Raw genomic sequence first — 27,464 nt, 5'->3', positions numbered from 1 at the left:
GAAGTGATAAGACTCACCTCTCATTTCCCCTGTTTTGGTCACTTATGAAGTACAAAGCTGAAGTGAAATCTGTAACAGACAACTTTGCCAGCTGATGGTAGACATTACTGTAAATGAGAAAAAAAAATTGTGTTAGCCAATGAGACTTTGAGTTTTATTATTGAAGCAGAGACAAGCCCATCTTAACTAATCTAAGCAGTGTAGGAACAGGTATCTATGTGTGGGTTTATAACAGAACGCATCTCTGGGTAAGGGGGAAAAGCATCACAGTGCAGTAGCCCTGGGAACGGGTGCCATTTTCCATGCCCCCACTTACATGAAGCCGCCTTGAACTCCAGCATGCCATGAGCCAGACTTTCTAACTGGGGAGCAGCTGGGAAGAAGGAAGGAGCAAAGCAGATCTATCTTGGAGGTAGAATGAAGGAGAAAGCAGACACACTTGGAGAAGAAGCACTGGGTGAGAACCATGGGAGGCTGCTGCTCCTGGGACTCTAGCCCTTTGGCAAGCAGGCAGGATGCTGGAAGTCATTATCTTGACCTTGTGTTGGATGAGAGAGTACATTTTGAATTTTGGCTCTCTCCTAATGCTAGCTCTCTGGGTCTGCCTCACCCCTTTTGTGTAGTTTCTGTGTGTTCTTAGGATTTGTTCTGGTGCTTTCAGGCCTCAGTTGTCTGATTTGGGGCCAAGCCATTTGGCCGGGCATCCACCCATTAGAAGATGGGTAATTTTCAGTGTGATTGGGAATCTATTCGAAATCATTTCTTCTCCTCCTCTTCCCCATCTTCTTCTTTTTTCTATTCTTCCTCCTCTTCTCCCTGTTCCTTTCTCTCCCTTCCTCCACTTAGCTTTCTCTTGGCCCTTTAAACTTTACTACCAATTAAAGACTTTTGAGCACACCGAGTATGCTTTCTTTGCTTTTGTGTGCATAGATGACCAAATCCTTAGAATGGGTATAATGAGCTTTTTCTCTTAACAGTTGCTGGTACTCCTGTGTTTTGCCTGGTTTCAAATGGAAATATATTCAGAAGGAGCCAGATGAAACAACTGAAGAGCCTAGATGATGATACTTGTATAAAAGAATGCTTCTGCAAAGCAAGCAAAACAAACTGACAGAGAAAAAAGAAAACTTGAAAACTCTTCCATTTGCACCAAGATCCGCCCTCCAAGCTCCTGTCTAGATTATGAGTTTAAGCTTTCTCTTTTATAATCCCCGATTCAGACAACTATAGTTCAAATGAGATCATGGACTAATAAGCTCTTCCATTATCATTTCCTACATCCCTCAACCATGTCAACTCCCTCTCTGCCTTCCTACTTCTTTCCTAAAAAAAAAAAAAAATTAAATGATTGCATGCTTATCATATGCCAGGCACTGTACAAGTTTCTAGAAGTTCAAAGAAAGACCTGTATTTGGCCTTTTTAAGAGCTTCTATTTAGTAAATGGCAGTCTGACCTCTCTAAAAATATAACACTCATTCAAAATGATAAATGTTATACTTAAGATATTTACAAAATAACATACAGGCTCAGGAATAACATACAGGCTCAGGAATAACAGGCTCATGGGATAACTATGATTTTATAATACTCAGTCTTTGAATTTAAATCAAGTCGATCAAATCACATGCATCTGAATAAGGAAATTTGAAGTTAGTAGTTTTTCAAGCTTTGCTAAGTCATAATTTGGGAATGTCTTGAGTAGGCAGAGAGCATTATTTTGAAACAAAAAGGAAGGATTAAATACACAGAGTATTTGAAGAATGTATGAGAAATGCCTATTCCATTCTATTAAGCCAAGACGTAGACCTTTCCAGCTCACACGATCTTCTTAATACTGAAACAATTAACTATATCTGAAAAAGACAATAGTTGGAAATAATCAAATAACAAAGAAGATACATAAACACAGCCAAATAATTTGGGCAGTAGCCAGGAACTGACAATGTTAGGAAAATATTTTTCAGAAGATTATACATTTAAAAGCCACAAACTGACTGATTAAAGGATTTTGTTACTTTGATTTTAATTGTATCATCAGTCCAAGGTAGAATTACAATAAATGTGACAAACAAGTTTGGAATGTGCTCTTTTTGTTTTTATTCAGCAAAGCATACTTTTTTTAAACATGAAATCATTCACACACAAAAAAGTGAGCAAACATACCACTGAAAGCAAGCCAAACATAGCTATGTTTCCCTGCTGATAACATATTTTGACTTTCTATTTTGGCATGTAGAGGACACAGAACTCACAAACTTACAATATATACACAAAGATTTTAAGTACTTATTTGGGAAAAATCTTTATTTATGGAATAAAGAATTTGGGGTTATAAAATTGTGAATGGCTTATAGTATGCAATTTACTAAATTAGTCTTCTTACAAACTAGAATAATTTCATCCTTTGACAGTTGAAAGTATATATAAACTCTATTTCTGCAGTCAGTGATCCACAGTTAATTTTCATCATTGGCAGGACTGGCAGAGTTGTCACTCTCTTCAGCTGGTGTGCTGTGCCCCCGCTGGCTTGGAATAGCAGGAAGAACTCTGTTTGTCCGGAGAGGTTCTCCAGATAGAACTTGGAAGAAAGAATATAATGAGATACTTTCAAGGTTTACTTCTCTAAAAGTCTAATGAGGAATGTTGGTAGGAGTACTGCTTTTTCTTAAGGGTTGGAATCATTCTAAGAAGCTTATCTTGGTAGAGCTAGACAGCAGAAGACTCTCTCTATACAAGTATATTTGTGTGTGTGTGTGTATAAGTATATATACACATATATGTATGTGTGTATGTATATACATGTGTTTACATACACACATCGTGTGTGTATTCAGGCTTACCCCACAAAGTGAGAAATATCAAATATGCACAAATACAAGCCTGGGCCAAATTTGATCAAATAAGGTTGTGCTGTGCGTGCCTGGCAGAGCTCTCTCTGCCTTGGGTGGAGTAGTTTTAATGGCCAAGTTAGCACAAGACTTTAAATTAGCCCCAAGACATTTGTACTGTGCTTTTATGTAAACCTCAAAAGGCTCTCAGGTTTCTTTTAGGAAAGCACTGTGTACCTTTCTATTGCTTTTTCATAGAGTTGAAGTTGATTAAAGATCCTTATTTTCTATTATCTCTTTAAATTTAACAGAAAAGCAAAGTTCCTGGGCTCTGTCAAAGAAAATTCTCTCTATGACCTCTCAATCCCTACCCACAGGGATTCAAGGCTGAGTGACCCTTTCCTTAACTAGTTTTCTTTGTAACTACATTTCTGCTTAAAAACAAGACCAGGGCCTCCCTGGTGGTGCAGCGGTTGAGCACTGGCTTGCGAAGCTGCCCGCAGCCTCTGCAGCGCTGGTTCGATTCCCGGCCGCTGGGCGAGGGTCCCACATGGTGTGCAGACCTCTCCTGCCGCCCGCTGGTCCCCTCAGCAGTGTATTTCATCTGTCTGCCTGTTCTGCTCCCTCCTCTAGCTCTGGTGAATTCTCTCACCCTCCCATGCTTCTGACTGTACCCAGTGCTTGTACAAATAAATAAATAAATCTTAAAAAAAAAAAATTCATTCCAAAAAAAAAATAAACAAGACCAGACTTAAATTTCATTTAATGATTGAATTCACACCCTTTCAAACACTTCACACAAATCAGAAAAGGCAGAGGAAAAGATCTGTCATGGAAGAGATCTTCATTTCTGCTATGAACTCCTTGTGTGACTTTGGGCTGTAAAAGTTGGGGTACTAAGACCCCCATGGTTTTTTACCTAAAATTTCTAAAATTTTTATTCATCCAAACTATAGCCTGGGGGATAATAAACACCAGATATTGATTCTGTGTAAGCAGGTGCCAAGTGTTTTACAAATACTATATCATCTAATTTAAAACTCCCAACAATTTTATTGGGCTGGTGCTACTGTTACAGGCAGTAGCAAGGCTAAGGAACTTATCTGAAATAGTTGGTGCAGTTCCTAAATCATCTAATCATCTAATCTATGAGGATGTGGAGAGTGAGTGTGTGTGCATGTGTGTAGGCATTACAAATGGGTGAGGTGACATAGAAAGAAGAGAAGGAGATTAGAATCCAGTATTACTCGTTTTATGAGGCAGTTGACTCAGTACCCTGTAGTTACGCATCTGGCTCTCCTACTTATTACTTAAGTAATGTTGGGCAAATCATGTAACTTTTCTGAACTGCTTTCTCATTTGCACAGTGGGTATAATTGGTATATCTCAGAGAACAAATGTCAGGATACATAAATTGAGAACTTGGATGTAGGCCTCAGGAGTTTACTTCATAACAAGACACCCGGTAAATACTTAGGCACACTCAAACTTGAAGACCACTGGATGAAAAGAGTATATCAGAATATACTGTATATTGTGAGAAATTTTTGTGTAAAATAGGTAAGGACTTCTTACAAACAGAAATGACATATCATTGTGTCTAGACACGTAAACACTTGCAAAGGAAACTGAGGAAAATTCAAAATACTTACATTTTTGGTCTGGTAGGGGAGCTAAGTTGTTCCGGGTGAATGGAAGATCCCTGCTTTTGAGTCTATTTGGGGAGAGATGCTGAAAATTTTGTCCTGGGGACAAATACACTTATATCAATCATTTGAGACTCAACCACGAAAAAAAAAATGATATAATCTAATGGCCAAGAGAATCATAAAAGTCATTAAACATCACTAAATTGAAGAAGCTAAAACAATGAAAGCGAGACAGCCTAGGTAAAAGAAATTTCAAGCTGATAGGATGAGTTGCCCTGTCTAAGCACCTCAGCCTACTTCACTAACCATGAGGCACCATGATAGGTAAAAAGCTTAGGTCCTGACTAATGATTATGTCACAATTTCCTGGAGAGAGAAAGCAGATAGCCCACATTTGCAGCTGGAAAATAACTCAGAACAAACTATGATGCTGCTCTTTTCCTCCCTGCCTCATGGACTGACCTTTTAAATATCTTACCCTTCAGACATGCAAAGAAATCAAAACCACAATGAGCTACCTTACACCAGTGAGAATGGCACATATTAAAAAATCTGGCAACAACAAATGTTGGCGAGGATGTGGAGAAAAAGGAACTCTTCTACAGTGCTGGTGAGAATGCAAACTGGTCAAACCACTTTGGAAAACTGTGTGGAGGTTCCTCAAGCTACTAAAAATAGAGCTACTATATGACCCAGCAATTCCATTTGTGAGAATCCACCCAAAGGACACAAAAACACTATTTCAAAAGGATACCTGCACCCCTATGTTTATTGCAGCACTATTTACAATAGGTAAGATATGGAAACAGCCCAAATACCCAGAAATAGACAACTGGATCAAGGAGATGTGGTACATATACACAATGGAATACTATTCAGCAATCAAAAAAAGATAAACTCGTGCCATTTGCAGCAACATGGATAGAGCTAGAAGGGATTATGGTCAGTGAAATAAGTCAGAAGGAAAGGAAAAATATCAGATGGTTTAACTTATAGGAGAAATATAGGGGAGCCAAATAAGGGATCAGGAAAAAAAATAAACAAAACTAGCAGGCAACTATAAATCAGAGACATTAAGTGGTGGATGGGGAGGGAGAGGGATAAAACAGGGGATGGGAAGAGCACAAGGGACTATGGTGATCATTTACCAGTGAATTAGTGGTGGGAATTCTGGGGGGACTATACCTGAGAGGAGAAAACAAATGTTGTACAAAAATGAACAATGATGAAATATATATATATAATATTATATATTTATTTTTAAATAAATATCTTACCCTTTAAACATCTCCTCTTAACTCCCTTTGGGGAGCCTGGTTATATTCTCTTTCCCAAACTGGCTCCCTCATGCATGAGTCCTTCTAATAAGCCTTGTTAGTTCAACTACAACTAGTGCTCTCTAGTGAGATCTTTCCCTAGGGGGCAAAGGACCCACTATTTAGGGTTGAGGCCCTATAACAAAAGCAATAATAATAATTATACTTTATTGAGCTTCTACTATGTGCCATTCTCTATTTAAATAAAAAGAAAAGATATCAGAAATCATGACTTAACTAGTTTAAATAAAATTTTAGAAATAAGCATATTTGGCTACCCACTCTGTAAAACTTAAAAGTTTGAAAAAAAATAGCCATAATTTATCAAATCTTTGATGAGTGAGTAGGATTTATTCTAGAACAGGGGTTTCTCAATCCTGGCTACACTTAGGAATTATCTGAGGAGTTAAAAAAATATTGCTTCTCTGGCCAAACCCCAGGTAAAGTAAATGAGAATCTCTGGGAGAGATTAGATTTTCCTCAAGTTCCAGGCAATTCTAATGTGCAGGTAGGATTGAGAACCACTGGTCTAGACGACAGGAGCTAGTAAGAGTGTGAGAGATCACTATAATCTAATTTAAGCTATAAACAGTGTTATGTTGATGGTTAAATTTTCAGGAATTTTATGAATTGGTTGACCTCACACTGGTGGCTTAACGAGAACCATGGTGGAAGTATTTGCACCATAGAAATCAGCAAGCACTAGCTTTTCTTCCACAGAACCCGTGTTAAACTTTCATCCACATACTACTGATTAAAAGAGCTGTTCCAAATATCTAAAATAGAAGGGACAACACAAAAGATTAACCAGGAAAGCAAATATTAAGCATTTGACTTACTGGATGAATATTTAACAAACATTAGCAGTTGTAACAGTTTTAGTCTGAGGAGTGTTTAACAAAATCCTGGACACTGGGCATGTACTCATCTAATCTTTTACCCAGTGGTGTAGTAGAAACCAGAGTCACTACAGCAATGCTTGTGGGGTTTAAGTCTTCCTTTTGGTAAGGCAGTCTTTCGAATAACAGGAGAGTATAAAAAAGCACTAGCGATTCATCTTCCATCTGCTCAGCTGACTGCTCTAGCAGATTCATAGAGGCATCCATATGAGTAGAATTGTTTGATGAAGATTAATCAAAACTTCCAGCCTGGTGAATATTTTATCTTTGTATTTTAATTCCTTTGAATTCTAAATGTCAAACAACTTCAGGAGCCATTATTTATAAAGATACATTACTGACTAGAATTATAGTAGAACTCTTATCAGCTCATACCCTATCTTGCCATTTACAATTGAGCAGAAATGGAGTAAAATGGAGAAATAAGATAATGATAATTAAGATAATGTTTGTGGTGCATTTGCTATTGTCAAGGTTGGGGTAAATGCTATGGGAATAATTGCATTTAATCCTAACATCACCTTCAATTGCAAATTTGATACTGTCATCATTCCCATTTTACAAATGAGGGCTGTGGCTTGCAGGAATTCTGAAAAGTACTCAAGGTCAGATATTGGGAAGTGAGGGAGCTTGGATTCAGCTCTGTCTGACTCCAAAACCCACAGTAATGTCCTTCTTAGGAACAAAGGCAATATTCATAGGATGGGAGAAGTGGGCAGAGAACTCTGGCAGTGATTTGGGAATTGGAAGGAGAGTTAACTTCATTCCATGCTGGTGCTTTGCTCAGTTTTGAAGGGCAGTACACAGCCCAAAGTTTTCTTATTTGCGCTGCAGGCCCCCTCAGGAAGTATTCAGCTGGTGGGGACCACTGTCTTAGAATAAAAGAGCAGGAAAGGTTTTCACAGTTAAATGAAAGAACCAGAAGTGAATGAAGGACTAGTAATAACAAATCAGTTTAGCCATCACTGAGTGCATGGTCACCTAGTGCCAGAGTCCAGGGTGTAAAGAGAAAGCAAGGTGCCTCAGGAAGGGCTTACAGTTTATGTTGGAAGAGAGTAAATTATTGTAGTAACAAAATAGTGAGAAGTGCACTAGGATCACAGAAGAAGGGTCTGAGAGGTCAAGGAGTCTTGATTCCCATAGACCTTGCTTCAATATCTGCTCTACTACTTCTGCTTTGTGACCTTAGGCAGGTTGACTTCTCTGTGCCTCCATTTCTTCATCACTAGAATGGGATAAAAACTTCTCTCCTGCAGTGTTGTTTAAGGGGAAAAGTGAAGTTCACTCTTTGCCTGTGAGGAGACTTAACCAGGTAGAGTTTTTTCTTTTATTATGAGCAGTAAGAGAGAACCTCACTCTTACAGAGGTCAGGGCTACTTTCTAATAGGAGAGTTTGAGTTGGTTCTTAAAAGACTGTAGGAGTATAGCAAACACATAATGGAGAGAAAGCAAAAATAACATGGGCAAAGATGTCGCAGAGTGAAAAGGTAAGGAACTGCTAAAGATATTGAAGGAGCTATTCAAAGGAATAGGGGAAAAAGGACTGGAGGAGGTGCAGAGGCTTGAAACCGAGAAGTGATGCAAGAGCCTGCTGTGAGAATTTTGCCCACCAAAGTACCTGGCCTAGATTCTAGAGAGGTGCGAAGTCTCTGATGGGTTTAAACAGAAGGGTCCCAAGATGAGGTCTACACAGGGAGAGTGAGCTGTTACTAGGATAGTCCAGCAAATTTTGGAGAAGAAAGTTCTCTCTTGAGAGAGAAAGGAACAAGAACTTTCTTACTTTCCTTGTGATGACTTGTAAATAACCAGGCTGGTAGCAAATACCACAGAGTTTTCAGTTCCATTTTATCTAAAAGCTACTTGCAATGGATTAAGCTGATGTGGTCCAAATTCCCTCATTAGGATAAGTGCCTCATCCCCTATCTCTCTCCATGCAGCCCACTGACAGGTCTCAATAAATGTTAAGTAATAATCATTACAACTGAATGTTCAGTGTTGCTGATATAAGCACAGGAGACTGGATGCCAGGAATTTAAATAGCAGCATTGCTAGCCTATATTATTTCTACAAACCCAGGGCAGGAATGGAAAAAATCCAAAATTAAAGAGACTATCCAAGTTCAAGCCAGTGGTGCAGTGGTGTGATTTACATCATCCAATGACTTTACTATTGTAGGATTTCACGCCAGATATGGGAGCTCAATGCAGAAATCTGCTGAGTTTCAATCTGCCTGGACTAACAATTTCTATCACTTAAGTGAATCTCCCTACAGTTCAGAAGCTTCAGTAGCTCCAAAAATATTTCAAATTAGGTTAAAAATGTCCACAAAAATAAAATGCATGTGGCAGGGAAGTCTTTTTATTTGGGGAGGGCAATGACATTTCTAAGAAAATCAGGCTGTTAGTGTGGCCAAGGTTAAATGGTTAAATTGCTTTCAGACCTTAAAGTGCACAAAAGAAAAAAAAAATCTAACTTTCTTTCTGAGGCTGTATTATTTGCAGATGTAGTAACAGCAACAATCTTAAACCGGACTCCAGGGCCTGATGGGAACCGAAAATACAGAGAAAGAGGGGGATACGCAGAGGTGGGGCTCCTAGGAAAAAAATGAAATTGTTACAGGGTGGTCCCCAGGAAAGGGGGAGGTTCCAGGTTCCCTGCCCCACCTGAATGAAGGGTAGAGCTGAGCAGGGAGAGAAGAAGCTGCAGAGGAGACTGAGGAAGGAAGGAAGCAGGGTGGAGAGCCAGGAGGAGACCTGGAGGAGGCACATGGAGCCGAGAGACATGTGAAGAAACTGCGCTTGCCTTTTGGTCGTGGACTGGGTGACACAGATGTGGGTGAGAGACCTGTGGGGAGGTGACAATGGCGGTTTTTGTCTTGATTTTGATTTTGCTCTTTTCCTTCCAGACTTGTTTGGTTGTTTGTGACCCTTTTCTGTGGGTCCCCACGGGAAGGTGCTTTAGACTTGTGGTGGGCTTTGGGGCCTTGCTTTGGGCCAATCCCATTTGGACGGAGTTTTACCTACGAGGGGACGGCTAACTTTGGGTGCTTGATTTAGAAACTAGATTCTTTGCTTTTCCTGTATTGTTTCCTAGTTGTATTAAAGTTCCTTCCCATTAAAGTCTCATAGGTTTTGTGTTGATGCGGCGGATGGCAGAACCTATTTAGAGCAGGCAGGTTTGCGGGGTTTGGGCTGCCCCTCTCCCTGCCCTGTAACAAAACCTGGCCTGGACCCTTGTTATAAAGTCTTTTCCAATTGGCTTTAATGAATGGAACACTTACTCGGCCCTCGGTCACTGTAACTGTGATAGGATAATTTCTTTTTATCTTTGGCCCTTTTCCCCCAAATTAGTTGCTTTTGTCTCCAAAAGAACGGACACATAGAAACTCCCAAATAATTGTCACTCAAGGGTAGAAACAATTGGGATTACAATTCAGTGACAACTTTGTGACAACCAGTCATGTCTCAGTTTAGTGAAGGAAAGATTGTGCTCCTTTATGGGCCCTTCAGCCTCCACCCTTGCTCAGCAGGTAGTAGTTGTAGAAGATGGGCGTTGGCCCATGGCTCCTCAAAAATGAGGAAGAGGATGCAGGCAGGAGGGAATTGCCACTGGTTTGGTAACCACAGCTCCTTGTCCTTGCCTTGTTCCTCCTTGGTCTGCTTGTGTTTATCTTAATGAGAAACCAGGTAAAACTGACTGAAACCAGATGGAAAGAGAAGTAAGACAGGAGTTAAGTGACAGCCTCATTTTCATAGCAAAAAGCAAGCCCACCAGCACCAGGACAGGTCCCTTAAGACTGAACCTACAAGCAGAAGGGGTGTGAGTGCCGCTAATGCAGCCTACTTCTCGGAAATCTTGATGATGCAGACCCTTTAGCCTCTCCCCTCCTTAGTACTTCCTCTTAGAAGTCCCTTCTCTCCAGTTTGGGGGAGGTGGCCTTTGTGTCATTAGTCTGCCATGTCTTCAGGTTTGCCAGCATTTGATTAAACCTGATTTCCTCCCCTCCAGCTCTTGTCTGTTGAGTTTTGGCTTATGAGTGGTGAGTAGCCAAACACCCCAAAAAATCTGTAGCATTGGTAATTGATAAGCACTCTAACAAAATGGATTTCGAGATGGGAAGAGAGAAATAGATTGCCACAGTGAAAGCTTACCCTTTTTTGGAGACCTCTGTTTGAGTTCTGAATATGTTACTAATTAGTGGTAAGACTTGGAGTAAATTGTTTAAGTTTTCTAAGTCTTGTGAATTATAACAGCAAAGAACCCCACGAGATAAAATGGCCCTTGTCTCTATATCCAGAGGTTAAGGAAACTATGGCCCAGAGAGATGACATTTCTTGCTTTATCAATCAGGGTTCATCCAGGAAAACAGAGACATTTCTAGGTCTTTGAAATAATTTTCATATAGAAAAATGGTTACACTGATGATAGAAAAGCTAAAAGGCCAGAGAGAGGACAGGGTAGAAGTAACTATCCAGAGATTAGCCATAGCAATGCAGTGAACCTGCAATGAACCTGTAATGAAAATGCAATAAACCTCTAAGATGGAGGGATAAGGGAAAAGATAATATATTACCAAAGTCCAGAAGTTAGGGGAAGCTAGAACATCACAGAATGAAGTTCTATGTAGAGGGAGCTGGGAGGACAGGGGGTTACTGCTGGAAATTTTACTGAGGAATAGTGCCTAGAACTACACTGGTTTCCTTCTTTTTCCTGTTCTTCTGCTGGCGCTTCCTGTTGGCCATAACTACCTGGAAGCAACTGCAAGGAAGCCTGGGAAGTGTAGTTCTTTGTGATACAGAGTAGCAGGAGAAGACTAGATCTGAGGGCTCAGAGATAGTAGACTAGCTCACTAACTTAAATTTTATCATCTTTAAAATAAAGGTCATCCCTACCTTGTCTCTAAGTCATGGTGATTAGTGTAGGGTCTGTCACATAGTTAAAAACAAACAAATGTATGTGTGTGTACACTTTACATGTATTAACTCATTTAATTTTAACAGCAATTCATAGTCTATATGTTAGGCATTTCCCCATTTTTCAGATGAAGAAACAAAGGTTCAGAGAAATTAAGTAATAGCAAGTAAGTGACAGAGGCAGAATTTGAACCCAGGCAGTGTGGCTTTAGAATCCTTTTTTTTTTTTTAACCATTGGAGATACTGCCTCTTGATAAATTAGGATGAAAGACACCAAATACTCATTTTGTAAATGAGCGGATGACTAAGGTTCTTTCCATTTAAAACCCCTATGAACTTATATCTAAATATGAGAAGAAAAGCGATTTAACATCAGTTGCATAATCAATCAGTTTAGCAAATCTGTATCATACAAAGTTCATTGACAGATTGAAGATTCTTGGAAGTCTTATCTTAATGACTCAGTTGCTTAGATGGTTCCAAGTTGTTATTAGCATTCAAAAATATTGGTTGAAAAAAGTGCTCTGATATAGGCACATGCAGTTCAGATTCCTCCAGAGAATTCTGTTTCTCTGTTTCTGCTATTCTGCCACCCCAGGATATTTCCCATTACTTCTTTGGGTACTGAGCAAATCCTGAAACAAAGTTTACTGAATTTCCTGTATTTCAAGTAACATAGAAAGTTTTAGATGATGCACATGACAGCATCTACCAGTTCTCTATCTAATATCTGTCTCTTCCATCATAGAACACAATCCAATTTTGGAGAACAACAGTCTACAATCCCTGTTCTCCCGTGCAGATAGACCTGGTGCTGTAACTAAAGTTCTGATCAATGTAAGCAGATGTGTGATGCTAATGGGAGATGACTTCTTAATGGGAGTTATTTCAACTAGAGGACATCCATTATCCCCTTTTTTTCCTCCCTCCTGCTCTCTCAGCCATTACCGACTGTGAAATGACCCAAAGGTGGAAGCCCTATGCTAGGCTGTGGCACACACAGATGTGGGTCTGCTAGACTTAAGTGGCTGCTAGACTTAGGTGACCTGTTCAGCCACCATTATGGTTATCTGTAGTTCTGCATTCCTCTACAACGGTCAGAACTGTCCTGTCAGTCATATGAGACAAACCTTACAAGGTGCCTTTCATATCAATCAAGAGCAGAAAGCTTGATCACTCTGGGAAGAGTATGCATCAAGAGGTATGACTGGGAATGCCTGGGGGGGCTGAGGATGGATGTATAAACTTACTCCCGACTCATACAGCATGAGGTATGACTGGGAACATCCGGGGGGTTGAGGACCGATGTATGACAAGGGACCCCAGCAGCTGATCAGTGGAATACCTTGTTGATAAGATTAGGACTGTGGCCTGGGGTCTAGTTTTGATGACAACACTTGGTCATCAAGCTGATAACATGGTGAGCAGACTCGTGACCCCTAAGCCCTAGATAACATTTCTGAGTTTCATCATCCCTTTCTCCTTGTCCTCCTAACGTGCAGCCTGCTCCATGACTCCTGTGTCTTTATCAGTGTGGTGTTGCTTGACTCAACATACAGATAGAAGGAGCCTGGTGATCATGTTGACATCAAACCCTTAGGTACTACCTACTTCAGACTTCTTTCATATGAGGGCAGTAAAATTCTAGTTGTTCAAACCATTGTTAGTTTGGGTTTTTGTCATAGGTAACAGAACCCAATCCTAGTTGCTATAGAAGAAACAGCCAAGGTTGTTCTGGGAATAGAAAAAAAATAAGACTTTTGGGCCTCCCTGGTGGCTCTAGAGGTTGGGATGCAACCTATGAAATGCTCCACAGCCACTGCAGCACGAGTTTGATCCCCAGCCAGGGAGCTACCCACATGGCGTAGCAGACCTCTCCTGACTCACCTGCTGCTTCCCTCAGCAGTGTATTTCAGTCAATCTGCCTGTTCTATTTTCCACTCTGTCTCCAGTGAATCCTCTCACTTCCCACACCTCTGGCCTGTATCCCAGTTCTTGTATGCATAAATAAATAAATAAGTCTTTAAAAAAAGAAAGAAAAAAATAATAAATAAATAAATAAATAAAATAAGACTTTAACTCATTTCAGTAGATTTTTGAAAGATAAAGTGTTATCCAGGACAGGACTAACTCCAGAGAGCAGGCTGGGTCAAGGCCCTGGAGGTCACGAGAGGTAGGAAAAGATGAAAGACCAATATTTTCCCTTCCTTACTTTTCCAGAAGACAAAAGCAAAAATATTACTCATGTCATCAGCCAAATGCTTTAGTGATTTGTTGATGAATCAAAGTCCTGAGGGGAGTTTTTCTCAGACACTAGGAAATAGCCTTCATGTGCTTATCCATATTTACCCTGTGCTTAAATACAAATATATATGTATGAGGAAGTCATCCTCTACCTTAAAGGCTTTAGGCACTAGCACATGTAAATGAGCTAGGAGAGGCAGACTCACACTGAATATTAAACAGGAAGGAATATTCCTCATTTTCCAAAGAAATATGGCCCTCCTCCACTTCTTAGAAACACATAAACCTTTGGGGCTTTTTTCCCCCTACTTTTGACAGAAATATGGGTTCAAGAAATAAAGCATTTTTTCACTTAACCTGATTATAAGTAAACAACAGCAGAAACTCATCAATAAAGGACAACAGACACTCCATGAAGATATAATAGAGTGGTATGGACTGGCTTGAACTGGGGACAGTGGGGCCCAGAGGAACAGTCAGATCTAGCAGATTATTACCAACTGGGAACTGGGTTCACCTTTGCCAGGTCTTTCAATTTCTCGGTAGAAGCTAGAATTTTCTGATTTTTATGTAGAAGCAATTAATTCATTTGAAAATAAAACAAAATCTGGTACTAATGACTGCTTTGGAAACTATTTTGCAGCTTCTGCTTCAGAGCTGTAGTTCCCAGACTCTGGAGGGCATCAGAATCACTATGAGCCATTTTAAAAACTAAAGTAAAAAATTTTAGTGATACATTTTTTCAAAAAGGGAGGGATATATATATATATATATATATATATATATATATGTGTGTGTGTCATATATATGAATTTAAAAATATAAATTTTTTAGTATGACACATTTTAAAGGGGAGAGATATATGTATATAAAATATCTCTAGAGGGATAGACAAACACCAATACTGGCAACTTTATATGAGAGGCACCAGATAACTGGGGGAAGAGATAGGAGGGAGAATTGTCATGTAACCCCCTTTGGTACGTGTGGAGGCTTGAACCCCAAATGTGTGAATGTGGTCCCTTTCTATATGTACATATACAAGGAATTATCATTTCCCCTACTCCCTCACCAAGATTCAGTTTAGTAGGTCTGGAGTGACGATTGAATATCTAATACAAAATCAATCACACAGACAAATCGAACTCTTGTAGATGATTTTGCCACCTACCCCTGGCTAAGGATCCTTATTCCTGTTCTAATCTGCCACTCAGCATACATATTTACTGAGAAGACAAGAAGGCACATGATTTTGCTTGATGTTTGCTCTCAGTGTGGAAAGGCAGAAAGTTTACATAGAAATCTTGAATCCAGTGGTACTTCAGGAAAGAAAGGTGATAATTATCATTTAATTTGTTCTGACCCTACCCTTTCAGCTATTCTCACTTCAGTTTCTCACCCAGGCATTTCTTGCATAGAGCCTGCCAGGAAAGAGGAAGAAGGGAGCAGGAAGCAAGGCATTACCTGCCGAAGAATTCTGTAGAAGAGGAAGAGGTGGCAACCCCGAGACCTCCTGGTGACCAGATCTGCTGGTAAGCAATCTGTCTAACAGTTTATCAGAAGAAGATACAGTCCAAGCTTTGTAGAACACCTGGTTAGAATCACCTCTCCAAGGGTTATCTAGCAATGCCTGGCAGACAGTTCTGTTATTTAATAAATCCTGCTCACTTTGGCTTTTCTGAGATCGCTGGGCTGTGTGATGCATAGTAGAGCTCAGGCTAGCATGGGAAGTGGCCCCATGGGAGGCTGTCAGGAAGTTACTGCCCAGGGTGATGGGTGGGAGGCTCTGCGTTCTGATTGGTGGAAGCCCCTTACGTGCCAGAGGCTTCTTTTCTGGCAAGAGATATTTTGAATTCTCTGAGGTCCTCTTCTTAAAGTCAACCATAGCTACTTGATCACCAGCCTGTTCTTGGCAGTTGGTATCCACGATGCTGTCAAAGGAAGTGATGATGTCATCGACTTCCGACGTGTGCTCCCCTCTCTGTAGGTCCCTGCAGTGATCCTTCTGATAGGCTCTCTGCTCTTCTTTTTTGTTTTTGCAGAAGATTTGATTGAGCATGCTGAATCGTCCCTCCTTCCTCTGGGGTCTATTGTTCTGGGAAGGAATGAGTCGGGTAGGCTCTGTTCTAAGGGAATATAAAATAATAAGGATGCTATGTGCAGATAGGAAGTAAAAGACAACACCACTAACCAAAAAAAAAAAAGCACCCTTAATGTGCCATCTGCTTGAGCAGGTTATCTGAGATCTTTCAAAGCCCTCTCAAGTCAAAAGTGATGTGCAAGAACTCACAACACCCTTTGCAATCCTTTTCCTTGCCATGGTCCATTTTGTGCCCACTGAGAAGATATCTTTGATTCCTTTGCTCCCTCTGGAGCTATCCTTTAAAAATTTACCCAAAGATAATGGTTTTACCAAGGCATAAAACTAAGCTGGGAATAGCTTAAATTGTTACTATTCTTGCTTCTCAAAGTCAGTTAGCATGAGTGTAAGTTTTAAGTCAAAGAGATAAAGGCCAAGGTTTGAATTTGCATTCAACTAGTAGAGCTAGGATGGAGGTTGCAGAGGTGGGGGGAACATGGTTTTCTCCGAAGGGTTCCCAGGAGATTTATTTATTTTTTTTAGGATTTATTTTTTATTTATACGAGAGCTGGGGTACAGGATAGATGTATGGAAGGGTGAGAGGACCCACCAGAGACAGAGCGGGGAACAGAATAGGCAATGACAAAATACACTGCTGAGTGGAGCAGCGGGTGAGACAGGAGAGGTCTGCTTGCCATGTGGGTTGCTGCGAGGCAGGCGGGGATCGAACCGGCACTGCAGAGGCTGTGGACAGTTTCACAGCGCTGCTCTCAACTGCCTGCGCCACCAGGGAGGCCCTGGTTCCCAGGATGTTTAGACAGAGCTCCCACCCCACCTTACCCACTTCAGGACGCCTGCCCATCCTGAGTTGTTTGTGTGTCCTTTGTTTCTCTTTCAGTTTTTACCAAATTTCCTATTGAAAAATACTTTTCAAAGGAGTGTACTTAAGGAAAGAAGCTTTTGTCCAGGCACAGCTGCAGAAGAGGAAGTGTGTATGCCAGAGGCTGGGTGTGGCAGCAAAAGAAAAGTGAGCAATGCCCAATAGGCATTTTTTCTAAAGAAAAAAGGTTAGCAGTTGTGAGGCCGGTTCTTCTTATGTGGAGAGTTTCCTTGAGGTACTATTGTGTTTTTGTTCCTTGGAAAATTCTGTGTTATATTCTTTCAAGGCCACAATTGACTTAATGTTTTCTGTGGTGTGAGTTAACAATGAAACCTGACCCCTGTGTGTGCCCTAAAAGTCATTACTCTTATAGGACTGAGATATTGTAATCTGTAATTTGCAAAACATCACTACTTATTTTGGCTGCATATAATGAATATCTTTTGTAGAGGTCACACATTGCATGATAGGATCTTTATTCTCAAGATGTATTTTTTCTTCCTTCTTTCACCTTCTAGTAGACTTTTTGAAATATCGAACACAGCTTCTGAACTCCTAATATTATCAGAGAGGAAAAGACTTTCTATATCAGGAAGCTATCAACCTTACAGTGTACATTCCTTCAAGTCCCCTATACAAAGTATGCCCCTGTGCTAATGAGTGCTACTTCTATCACAGGTTGTGATGTTGGCCAGGGGGTTGCAAAGAGTGGGTAACTGAATACTGGGGTTGAGTTGCCAGCTGAGCACTTTTTCATGGAACACCATTTTTATGACTTAAAGATTATGGTTATTTGGTGTCAGACATTTGCAGAAATTCTCTTAAAAATGAACAAAGTAAACCTATCATTTCAAGGTAAACAATTGGTAGAATTGTTGTGATAACAAAAGCCTAGCTTTCAAGCAAAAGTTGGTATCTTGGAAAACTGGCATGTACACTGTAAGTTTGATAGCTTCCTGATATAGAAAGAATTTTCCAATAAAATTAGTGGTGAAATGAACAAATGTGATTTTTTGATATTGTGTAATGAAGTGTGAATTTAGAAGATATTCATAACTAAATGAACAAAACTTTTTCAAATGACCATGCAAGGTATTATAAAATAATGCAAGACTAATGAATTTTTAATACTTTAGAATACAAAAAATTCATTGATGTGGGGACAAAGTCTATACTGCAGCTAATTTTTAGAAAACTGGTTTAGCAATTTTCGGTGTAGTATCAAAGTATCTACAATTATTCGAAAGGTTATTGAAATATTTCCTTTTCTAACTGCATATCTATATAAGGAATATTGTTTTCATATAATTCAATCAACATATTGCAACAGATTAAATGCAGAAGTAGATGCGGGAATTCAGCAGTAGTCTCTGAAGTTTCTATTAATATATCAAATAGATTTGCAAAACAATGAAGAGCAATGCTGCTATTCTCCATGCAATTGTTTTTTTTTGGAAAAGACTATTTTAAAGTAAAAATATAGTATTTATATTGACATGGAAATATAATGGATTGATTTTACTTTAAATGAATAAATATTTTCTTAAAAATTCCTCAGTTTTAATTTCTAATGTCCTAAATATAGAGAGGTGTAACTCACATGGACAAAGTTTTTTGGATCTTTTATGACTTTTTTGAGTATTAAAGGGTCTTGAGAACAAAAAGTTTGAGGGCTGCTGATTTAGGCAAAAAGATTAAGAAACTATGCCATAAAGGGAAAAGGAAAGAGAGAAAAAGGAAAGAAGAGATTAAAGTTCAGTGAATTAGGCTGACTGATGGATTTAGACTTGCTACTAATATTTTACCCCATAGAGTCAAGAACATATCACTATATGTCAGATAATGGCAAACGAGCCTTCATTATAGTTGGGTTAGTACAACAGCAATTAAAAAATTGCCTCTTCTAGAAAAATTTAAAAAGAAAAAGTGAGTGGCTCCTGGTGTGCTCACCTGCTCTCTTGAGAGAGGAGTTTGACACAGGCTGTGTGGCCACAGTACAGGGCGTAGGCCAGGGGTGTGCTCTCATTAATGTCACGTAGGTTGCTGTCCATGCCCAGCTCCAGCAGGGACTGCACACATTCTGCCTTCCCTGCAGCTGCAGCCCAGTGTAGAGGTGTCCTGGGGAACCACATGGGAAAAACAGCATCTGAGCACAGGAATGGTACAGATTGCTTAGCTGGAAAAATCAACAGTATGCATTATATGGGGCTTAAGGATGATAGCATACATGCATTGGGGCCTGTCCTCTAGCTGTAAGAATCCTCTGGCTTTCCACTTTTTCTGGGCTTTCTGAGAATTTCCTAGAAGAGGAAGTAGGTCAAAGGGTATGAATAATTTTAAGGCTTCTTTGTAAATTAGTGCCAAACTGCTTTTCAGGAAGAGCAACTCAATTAGTCCTCCTACCAGTTATGTTCCTACATCTTCCTAAACATTGAATATTATCAACATATTTAAAAATATTTGCTAATTTGGTTAAGCAAAATGATACTTCAGTGTTGTTTTCTTTTGTATTTTTAAAATTAACAGTGAGGTTGAACTTTTGAAATAAATGTTGCTTTGCCATATATTTCCTCTTAAAATGACCCTTAATGCCCTTTGCCCATTTTTTCAATTTCTTACAAATTTACATGAGCCCTTTACATATTAAAGGTATCAATCTTTTGTAGGTTATGTAAACATTTTGTTTATGTAACAAAATACATCTAATTTGTTACATCACTTTTTATATTTTAGTGATTTTCCATTAAAAAACTAAAAAAATACTTAATTACATGTGCATTCTTTCTTCCATAATTTTATTCTTAGAAAGCCCTCATCAGTCAGAAGATAAACAAATATTTATCAATATTTAAATCATTATTGAAGATAAAAACCCAGAGAATGGGAGAAAATTATTTGCAAGTCATATATCCAACAAAGGACTTATACTCAGAACGTATAAAACCTTTCAAAATTGAATAATAAAAAGCACAATCCAATCAAAATTAGCAAAAAATTAAAGCAAGTACTTTATCAAAGAATATGTTTGAATGGCAAATAAGCACATGAAAAAATGCCCAATGACATTTGTCCTTAGAGAAATGCAAATTAAAACTACAACAAGATACCACTCTCTACCTATTAAAATGGGTAAAATAAGAAAGGAAACAAAACAAAAATCCTGGCAATATCAATTGCTGCTGAAGATGTGGAGCAATATTGCTGGTGGAAATGCAAAATTGAAACAGCCACTTTAAAATCCTTCATTAGTGACTCTAAGATTAAACACGCACTTACCAAATAATAAAACTATCTCACTTCTAGATATTTATCTAGAGAAATGAGATCTTACGTTCTCCCTGTTATGTGAATGTTTATAGTGACATTATTCATAACTGCCAAATGGGAAACAATCCAATGTCCTTGAACAGATGAATGGTTAAACAAACTTGATTCATCCATACAATGGGATACCACTCAGTAATAAAAACAAACAGCCTGCTGACTTATAGAACAACACAGGTGAATTTCAAATGCATTCTGCTAAGTGAAATGTGAATCTCAATTTCAGATTACAAAATGTACATTCTGGAAAAGGCAAAGCCATAAAGACAGAGAACTAATCAGTGGTGCCAGATCTTAGAGAGGAGAGAGTACTGGATTACAAGCCTGAGTGGCAGAGTTGATGAACTGTTCTCAGTCGTGTTTCTGGTGATAACATGAATCTATGCACATAATAAAAGTAAATTTTACTAAATGTGTATAAAAAGGAAATCATTATTTTCTTGTGGATTTACTTGGATTAAAAAAAAAAAAACAACAACAAACCTGCTTCTGTGGTATGTGAGGTGAGGGATGCAGCCAAACTGACAGTTTTTCTAATACTTAGCTAACTTTTCTCAACACCATTTATTGATGTGGCAGAATCATATTTTGAGATCCTAAAGTATGTGTGTATTTTCCTATCCTTTCTCTTTGCTCATTAAAGGAGATTGTTGACCTTGTGCTCAACCTCAGGGGAGGAATAGAAGGACATGCAAGAGAAATAATCAGTATCTTTCTGTTTCCAAAAGCCAAATCCAGAACTAAGAGAAGACTTGGAGCAAAGCCTTTTTCAACAGTAGAGAGTACCCCCCTTAGCTATCAAGGTGGGTATGATGAGAGGGTGGTAAGAGCGTAAAGGACTACTGGACCCAAGAGCAAACCAGAAACTGGCTTCCTTGGCAGAGCTGCTGGAAAGTAGAGACAGTAGCTGCTGGGAGGTAGAGGATGTCTCTGTGTGGTATGCAGAGAATGAGACCACAGGAGGTAAGAAGAGACACAGGACAAGACAAGATGACAGTCTATTGAACAGAATTTCCCATAAAGAGAAAGGTTATTCTTCCTGTCCCTCTGAAAAGGAACAATTCCAGGGTGGGAATGGTGTAAGTAGAAGGCTTTATCTCGGCTTTGTCCTGGGGTTTGAAACCTGGGCATAAGGCATTCTTTAGATAGCTCTCATGGAAGGCTGGGGGCTGGTAAGAAAAGTGCTCATTTGGGGCTATCAGGAAAGGGGCTTGGGCCTTATTATTTGGAGAGTAACCATGTCCACAACATGGCCAGAGTCCCCATGTGTAGATTGTGTTCTCTGTACTCTCTTCTTGTTATGCCATGGGCATAACACTTAATAGGACCATATATTTTTTTCAATATAGTGATCAATCACACTGCTTATTTGAATATGTGACAAATATGATTTATTCCATTCTATATGAGAGACACCTCCAGCTAATATTTTTTTATGAAACAAGATGAAGCCCCAGCCAGAATATGCCCTCCTGTTGAGAGAATATATTGCCAATAAATTAAGTAGATGGAGGGTTGAACATCAATCTAGTCAGGTTTACCAACACGTGAAAATTCACTCTGGAGCACTATGTAATATTCCTTAGTGACAATGGCTAAGATGAACTGTTAAAATTTTCTGACCATTGACATGGAAGAGGAAGTCAAAAAGAATGGGGGAAACTTAAACTTCTAACTAATTAACACATAGAGCCTTTGTGGGTAGTTTGTAGTATCCTATTTCAAGTTAACTAAGCCAAAGTTCCTTTGTCATCTTAAGTTTTAGGATAGTCCTGCAAACATAACAAACTGGTCTAACTTATCACAGTGAGGAGTGTTGGGACCTCATGATTCAGAAGAAAAGCGTCAGAAACAAGCAAAAGGCTAATGAGGTGGTCTCTGAAGGGCAGGAGGTGATGGTTACAAATGTGCAGTATTGGCTGAGGGAACAGTAGCCAAGGAATGACTTATGAAACATATAAATTTCCCTAGAGAATTCTCAGAAATATGTAGAGAGGAGAATGTGATAAAATACTGTCCTTCCTGAGGATAAGTAAATATTACAGTATAACCTCATAGACTGATAAAATTTGGGATCTTTATGTAAACAAGCTACTTCTGTATTCTGTGCTCTGTTATAAATGTCACAGATATATGACGTGTTTTAATTTCCAGGAGAATGAGTGCCATATTTCCCCTCTACCTTTTTTTTTGTAAAAATTGCCTTTTTTCCTAACATTTCCTCGAAAACTTTCTTTTCACTAGGAAAAAGAAGATGGAAAGGGAAGTCATCATTATTGCAATTGCCTAAAGTACTTAGCCCCCCAAATTGTGAAAATTTCTACTAAGACAAACACCTAGTTTTAAACTGATAAGAAAAGTTGATCTTAGCCAAAGACTGAGTGACAGTAAAAATTTAGTTTTTTTTTTTTTTTTTTTTTTTTAATAGAGGCATGCTTTATTTATTTGTTTGCTGGTTTGTTTGTTTTGTTTATACATGCACTGGGTACAGTCAGAAGAGCGGGAGGGTGAGAGAATTCACCAGAGGCAGAGCGGGGAGCAGAGCAGGCAGAAGGACCGAAGTACACTGCTGAGGGGAGCAGCGGGCAGCAGGAGAGGTCTGCACGCCATGTGGGACCCTCCTCTGGTGGCCGGGGAGCAGCCGGGGATCGAACCGGCGCCGCAGAGGCCGCGGGCAGCTTCGCAACCCAGCGCTCAACCGCTGCGCCACCGGGGAGGCCCTAAAAATTTAGTTTTAATGTGAAGGCACAGGTATTTGGAGTGCAAAAAGTGTAAAATGAAATGGAGGGCAGAATTTAAATAGGCATGAGACACTTTGGTTGAGCACATGAACAAGAATTAGACCTCCCCATGGAGATTTTGCTTCATTGCACTTTTTTTCTTTCCTTGGTTTTATTTTCTTCTCTGAGGCCTGGGAGCATGGGGTGGTGGATTTATTTTGCTAAGTGTTTGATAATGTAAAATGGGAAATAAATTTATTCATTGCTAGTTTTAGAAGTATTTTTCAGTAGCAGACTTTTCTCCAAACTCTTTCTTAAATTTGTCCTTTTCTTCTCTTCTCAGATCATTTACCGTTTTTACTCATGTAACTAATATATGTCTACTTAGGATCAACATCTACTCGAGACAAAGGTCTACTTTTAAAATTTTAATTAAAGTCATTACCTTTACAGTATCCAGCTTTTGAGACTTAAATGAAACCCAAGAATTTCTTTCCCCTTGTGTTATAAGAATATCAGGTACCAGGTGGGGTATCTAAAAATCATGATAAATAAGAGGCTAATTTTATACTTCAACAAAAGAGGGTTAAAAAAATCCTTATTTTCAATAATCTTGCCTGTTGTAATATTGTTCTTATATTATTATAGAATCAATGCTTAACTAAATCAAAAGTTAGATGGCATTGCCATTGAAAAGCAAGAATAGGTGGTTATGGATGAATGGTATTGTAAGTGAAAAGCTCCAGTTTGGAAGACAAGGGTACAACTCGTGATAATTTTGTTGCTAACTACCTTTATGTCAGTACATCTTTACTGATTAGGAAGAAAGGTCATATAAAAGTAGTTCTAAAGACAGAGCCTCTATCTATGCCATTAAGTAGATAAATGGATAACTAGAACTTGTTGACTTTATGGCATCCAGGAATGAAGAAAAAAAAAAAAGACTTACTGTTAAGAACAAAAAGAAGCTGATCTATAGCAAGCCTTCTGAGAATAGTGAGGACGTTTAGCAAAAACTGGAAAATCTGACAATACTGTAGAGTCACAGCTTTTTTCTCCATAACAATGATTTTTCCTGTCCTGACTAAAATAGAGTTATTTTTATTGTCACAAGTGCATGTGTAAATATTACTGGCAACAAGGTTATTGTCCTTATAGGATAACTCCATAACTATGCTCTTTATTTTGAAATTAATATTTGGAGAAGATGACTGGTAGTTCCCAACACTTTCTGAGTTGCCATGGATACCTGTCATCCACATCCAGAGCCTGCAGGTTGCACTCAGGGACTCTTGCCAGTTCGCTTATGATGTCGCTGAAGCCTGCTGCTGCTGCGATATGCATGCAAGTCTTTCCACTCTCATCATCATAGTTGATTATGGATGGACCTTGGTGATGGCTCAGAATGATGGAACACAGAATTCGATTTCCACTCTGGAAAACACAATCAAAGAAAGCTCATTATGTACAACCCAGAGCTCTTTTCTATGCATGTTAAGATAAAAACACAAACTAAACAAAAAAAGAAACAGATACACTCTATCAAGCCCTCCTACAAATTTCCACTTGTCTCATGTCACTGCAGGGATTTTTGTCTGCCAATTTTTCTTACATAATTAGTGATCCAAGGAGGACTGGAGTTAAATACAGGTATAAATTGGCTGACATTGGAGCTAGCACATGGATGGATCCCCTAACAATAACTTGTTCACTAACTCTGTTTTGTTTCCCCTTTTACTGTGGAGGTTGACTATGCAGGCAACATCTGAGTTATTTATTTATTTGCAATTGAGAAGAAAATGGTACATATCCTCTTTCTAAAAAATTAATTTATTTTTTACATCATTGTTCATTTTTAAACAATATTTGCTCCCCTCCCTGCAGAGTTAACTTAATGTTAACAAAATAACTATGATGAGTCTTGACTGGTGGTATAATGATGACGAAAATGATCTAGTTATGGGTAAATTGCTATGTGTTACATGAAATTTAATCATCAAAAATCCTTTGTGAAAGGAAGTGTATAATAAGTAGCTAATTAAGAAATAAACCAAGCATGAGAGTGAAAGAATTTTAGGTAACGTGTAAGTTGGGGCCATCTTTCTGTAGACCTTTCCTGAGGTTTTTGTCTCATCTTTGAAGGGAGACTATACTAAATTCTTTTCAGTCACTGTCTTAGCCTTAATAACCACCAAGTTTTCTTTTGGGAGTGTCCTAAGTCTCTTCAACTTAAAATGAACAAGTAAATGTCATGTGTATTGCTGGCATTGAATATTTTTCATTGAACTAAAAAAAAAAAAAAAAAAAAAAAACCCATTGCATAAGCCTTTGTAATACAAGATGACAATAAACTTCAGTAGCCAGTAAAAGAAATTGTAGTTTTATATGATACCATGGAGAGTCTAATCTTTCAGATTTTTCCTGAGATCTATGGAAGATTAAAAAACAATTCAAATAATTCATTAGCATTTCAGTTTTAACCAGAAGGGGATCCTGTATCTTCATCAGAAAGACCCCACAGGGAGACCTTGTAACTGTGTACAAGAGCTTCTGAGAGAATGAAGGTCTCTGGGAGGCATGACGAACAGGTTCAGGAAATGGAAAAGTCATGCTGTGTTTCTAGAAGCCAGGAGCCAGGCTATGTGCCAGACTCAAGAACCCTGGGCAAGAAGAGAAAACTGAATTTTTTAAAAACTACAGTTCTGATAATAGTCTCAGTGTTGTTCAACAGCCACCTCATAATACATCTTCTCATGTAAAATTTCTTCTTGGTATTCTTCCCATTGTATTATCCCTGTTTATTTATCCCAGGGTTATTGTTTAGAACCTCTGAGTCTGTTTTCACAATTTTACTATGGAACAGCATTGTTGGGCTTTGCTGCTTCTCTTCTTTCTCTTCTCTTTCTGTTTGCACCTCCAGCTGTCTGGATGTTCCATTACTCATCTTGCTGCTGGCTTCACAATGAGCCATTACACAGACAGGATGCTTCCAATATCAGGGGACAGCAGCTGACACCAATTTTGAAACCAATTTCAGGACAAAGGACTGTGGAAACTCAAAGCTCTCAACTTGGAGCCCTAGGAAGTGTGCTGTGTGGGTGTTAAATGCTACAACTGGTGCCAGCTGCATAATTTGTGGTGTTCCCTGTTCAAATAGCGGGGGGAGAAAACTCATATCTTCCTTTCATGCTGTCTCTCTACCTATCATGGTGATTTTTATTTGCCATTTAGTGTCTCATTCCTTGGACTGGGGATTCTCACCACCAGTGTCTACAGGTACACCTTGCAGCTCAGCACTTGCTCCATCCTGACCCTCCCTGAGTCTCAGCCCAGACTCCTGCCAGGGGACTGAGAGCCTGCCCCGGGGAGGGAGGCAGGACTGAGTCAGGCTCCATTGTCCTATCACAGATTACATTACAAAACACAATTTCAAAGATAAATACTGAAAATTTCCAGATGGTGCACAGAGGCTTATGCTCCAAACTCAGGTCACCCTTTTGAGCATGGGCTCCCTGTGTGGCTGCCCTGGTCACATGCCTGTTAAGTGGTCCTTATCTACAGTCTTCTCCCTTCCCTTTCACTTACCTTCCCTCTTTTATCCTTTTCCTCCCTCCATTCTTCGCTTAATTGTGACTTTTAAATAATTTGGATTGGGGCTTCCCCGGTGCCGCAGCTGGTTGAGCATTGTGCTGTGAAGCTGTCCGCAGCCTCTGCAGCATGGGTTCGATCCCTGCCAGCTGGCGAGAATCCCACATGGCACGGCAGATGTCTCTTGTCTTGCCCGCTGCTCCCCTCAGCAGTGTATTTCTGTCGTCTGCCTGTTCTGCTCCCTCCTCTGTCTCTGGTGAATCCTCTCACCCTCCCACGCCTTTGGCCTGTACCCCAGCTCTTGTATAAAAATAAATAAATCTTTAAAAATAAATAAATAAATAATTTGGATCAATTGGGTAAGTTGTATGGCATGCCTGTGACTGAAATAGGCTACATTGAATATATTTAAGCTTTCTAGGATTCTTTCACATGATATTACTAAGCCTATTTTGTATGGATCTCTAATAGATTCAAAATAATCACGATCTCTCTCAGGAAGAAAACAGAAGTGAAAAAAGTGTCAGTAGTTCAATGAATTTGTATTGTTCATGATTTTCTGGAAGAGTAGAAGAATTCCGGTTGCCATGGTGTCTCAAAGGGCAACATGCCAGGTCATACTTCTCCCTCTTTGTGGAAGAGGGAGCATTAAGCACAGATGGAAAAAATCAAAACCTGCTCCTTGAAGTCTATCTTCCGTTTGTCCTGATCTTCAGAAGAGTTATTTTTGAGTGGACACTGCTGCCCAGGATCATTGAGTCCGCCTCTTCTGGGATCCTGACCAACAGGCCTACTTAGTTCCCTGGAAGCTGGAGTATTAAATAGTTTCTCTGTGTGAAGACACTCCCACCCCTTGCCTTTTCCTCCAAAATGTCTTTCTACTGAATTTTCCTGTCACTTTATTCTGACAACAAATGCACATAGTAAATACTTTATCACCCCATAGGGTAGGGAGAAAATGGAGGCACAGAGGTATTAAGTTACTTGTCCAAGGTCACAGTCAAGATATGGCAGCACTAGG

At 39.3% G+C, this 27,464-nt stretch overlaps 1 protein-coding gene and 1 long non-coding RNA gene across 2 annotated transcripts in view; one reads left to right on the top strand and one right to left on the bottom strand.

Annotated features, from left to right (window-relative positions):
- Positions 1–2,139: 2,139 nt before the first annotated feature.
- Positions 2,140–27,464, bottom strand: part of ANKRD55 (ankyrin repeat domain 55) — a 154,337-nt gene continuing 129,012 nt past the window's right edge. The window contains exons 8-12 of the mRNA XM_037530301.2: positions 24,105–24,289; positions 18,762–18,929; positions 15,316–15,977; positions 4,482–4,574; positions 2,140–2,579 (exon numbers count right to left, since the gene is read on the bottom strand). Coding sequence (XP_037386198.1) covers positions 2,458–2,579; positions 4,482–4,574; positions 15,316–15,977; positions 18,762–18,929; positions 24,105–24,289 — 1,230 coding nt within the window. The 3' untranslated portion in view covers positions 2,140–2,457. The remainder of the gene's footprint in view (positions 2,580–4,481; positions 4,575–15,315; positions 15,978–18,761; positions 18,930–24,104; positions 24,290–27,464) is intronic.
- Positions 15,356–20,897, top strand: LOC129144699 (uncharacterized). The gene is made up of 3 exons (XR_008549136.1): positions 15,356–15,383; positions 16,830–16,958; positions 20,864–20,897. It is a non-coding gene; the product is annotated as an uncharacterized LOC129144699 (long non-coding RNA).

This window comes from Talpa occidentalis, unplaced genomic scaffold (assembly GCF_014898055.3).
Source record: "Talpa occidentalis isolate TD23 unplaced genomic scaffold, MPIMG_talOcc4v2.1 talOcc4.6, whole genome shotgun sequence".
NCBI lineage: Eukaryota > Metazoa > Chordata > Mammalia > Eulipotyphla > Talpidae > Talpa > Talpa occidentalis.
Note: the sequence above shows the minus strand (reverse complement) of the source record. Positions and strands in the feature narration are given on the sequence as shown.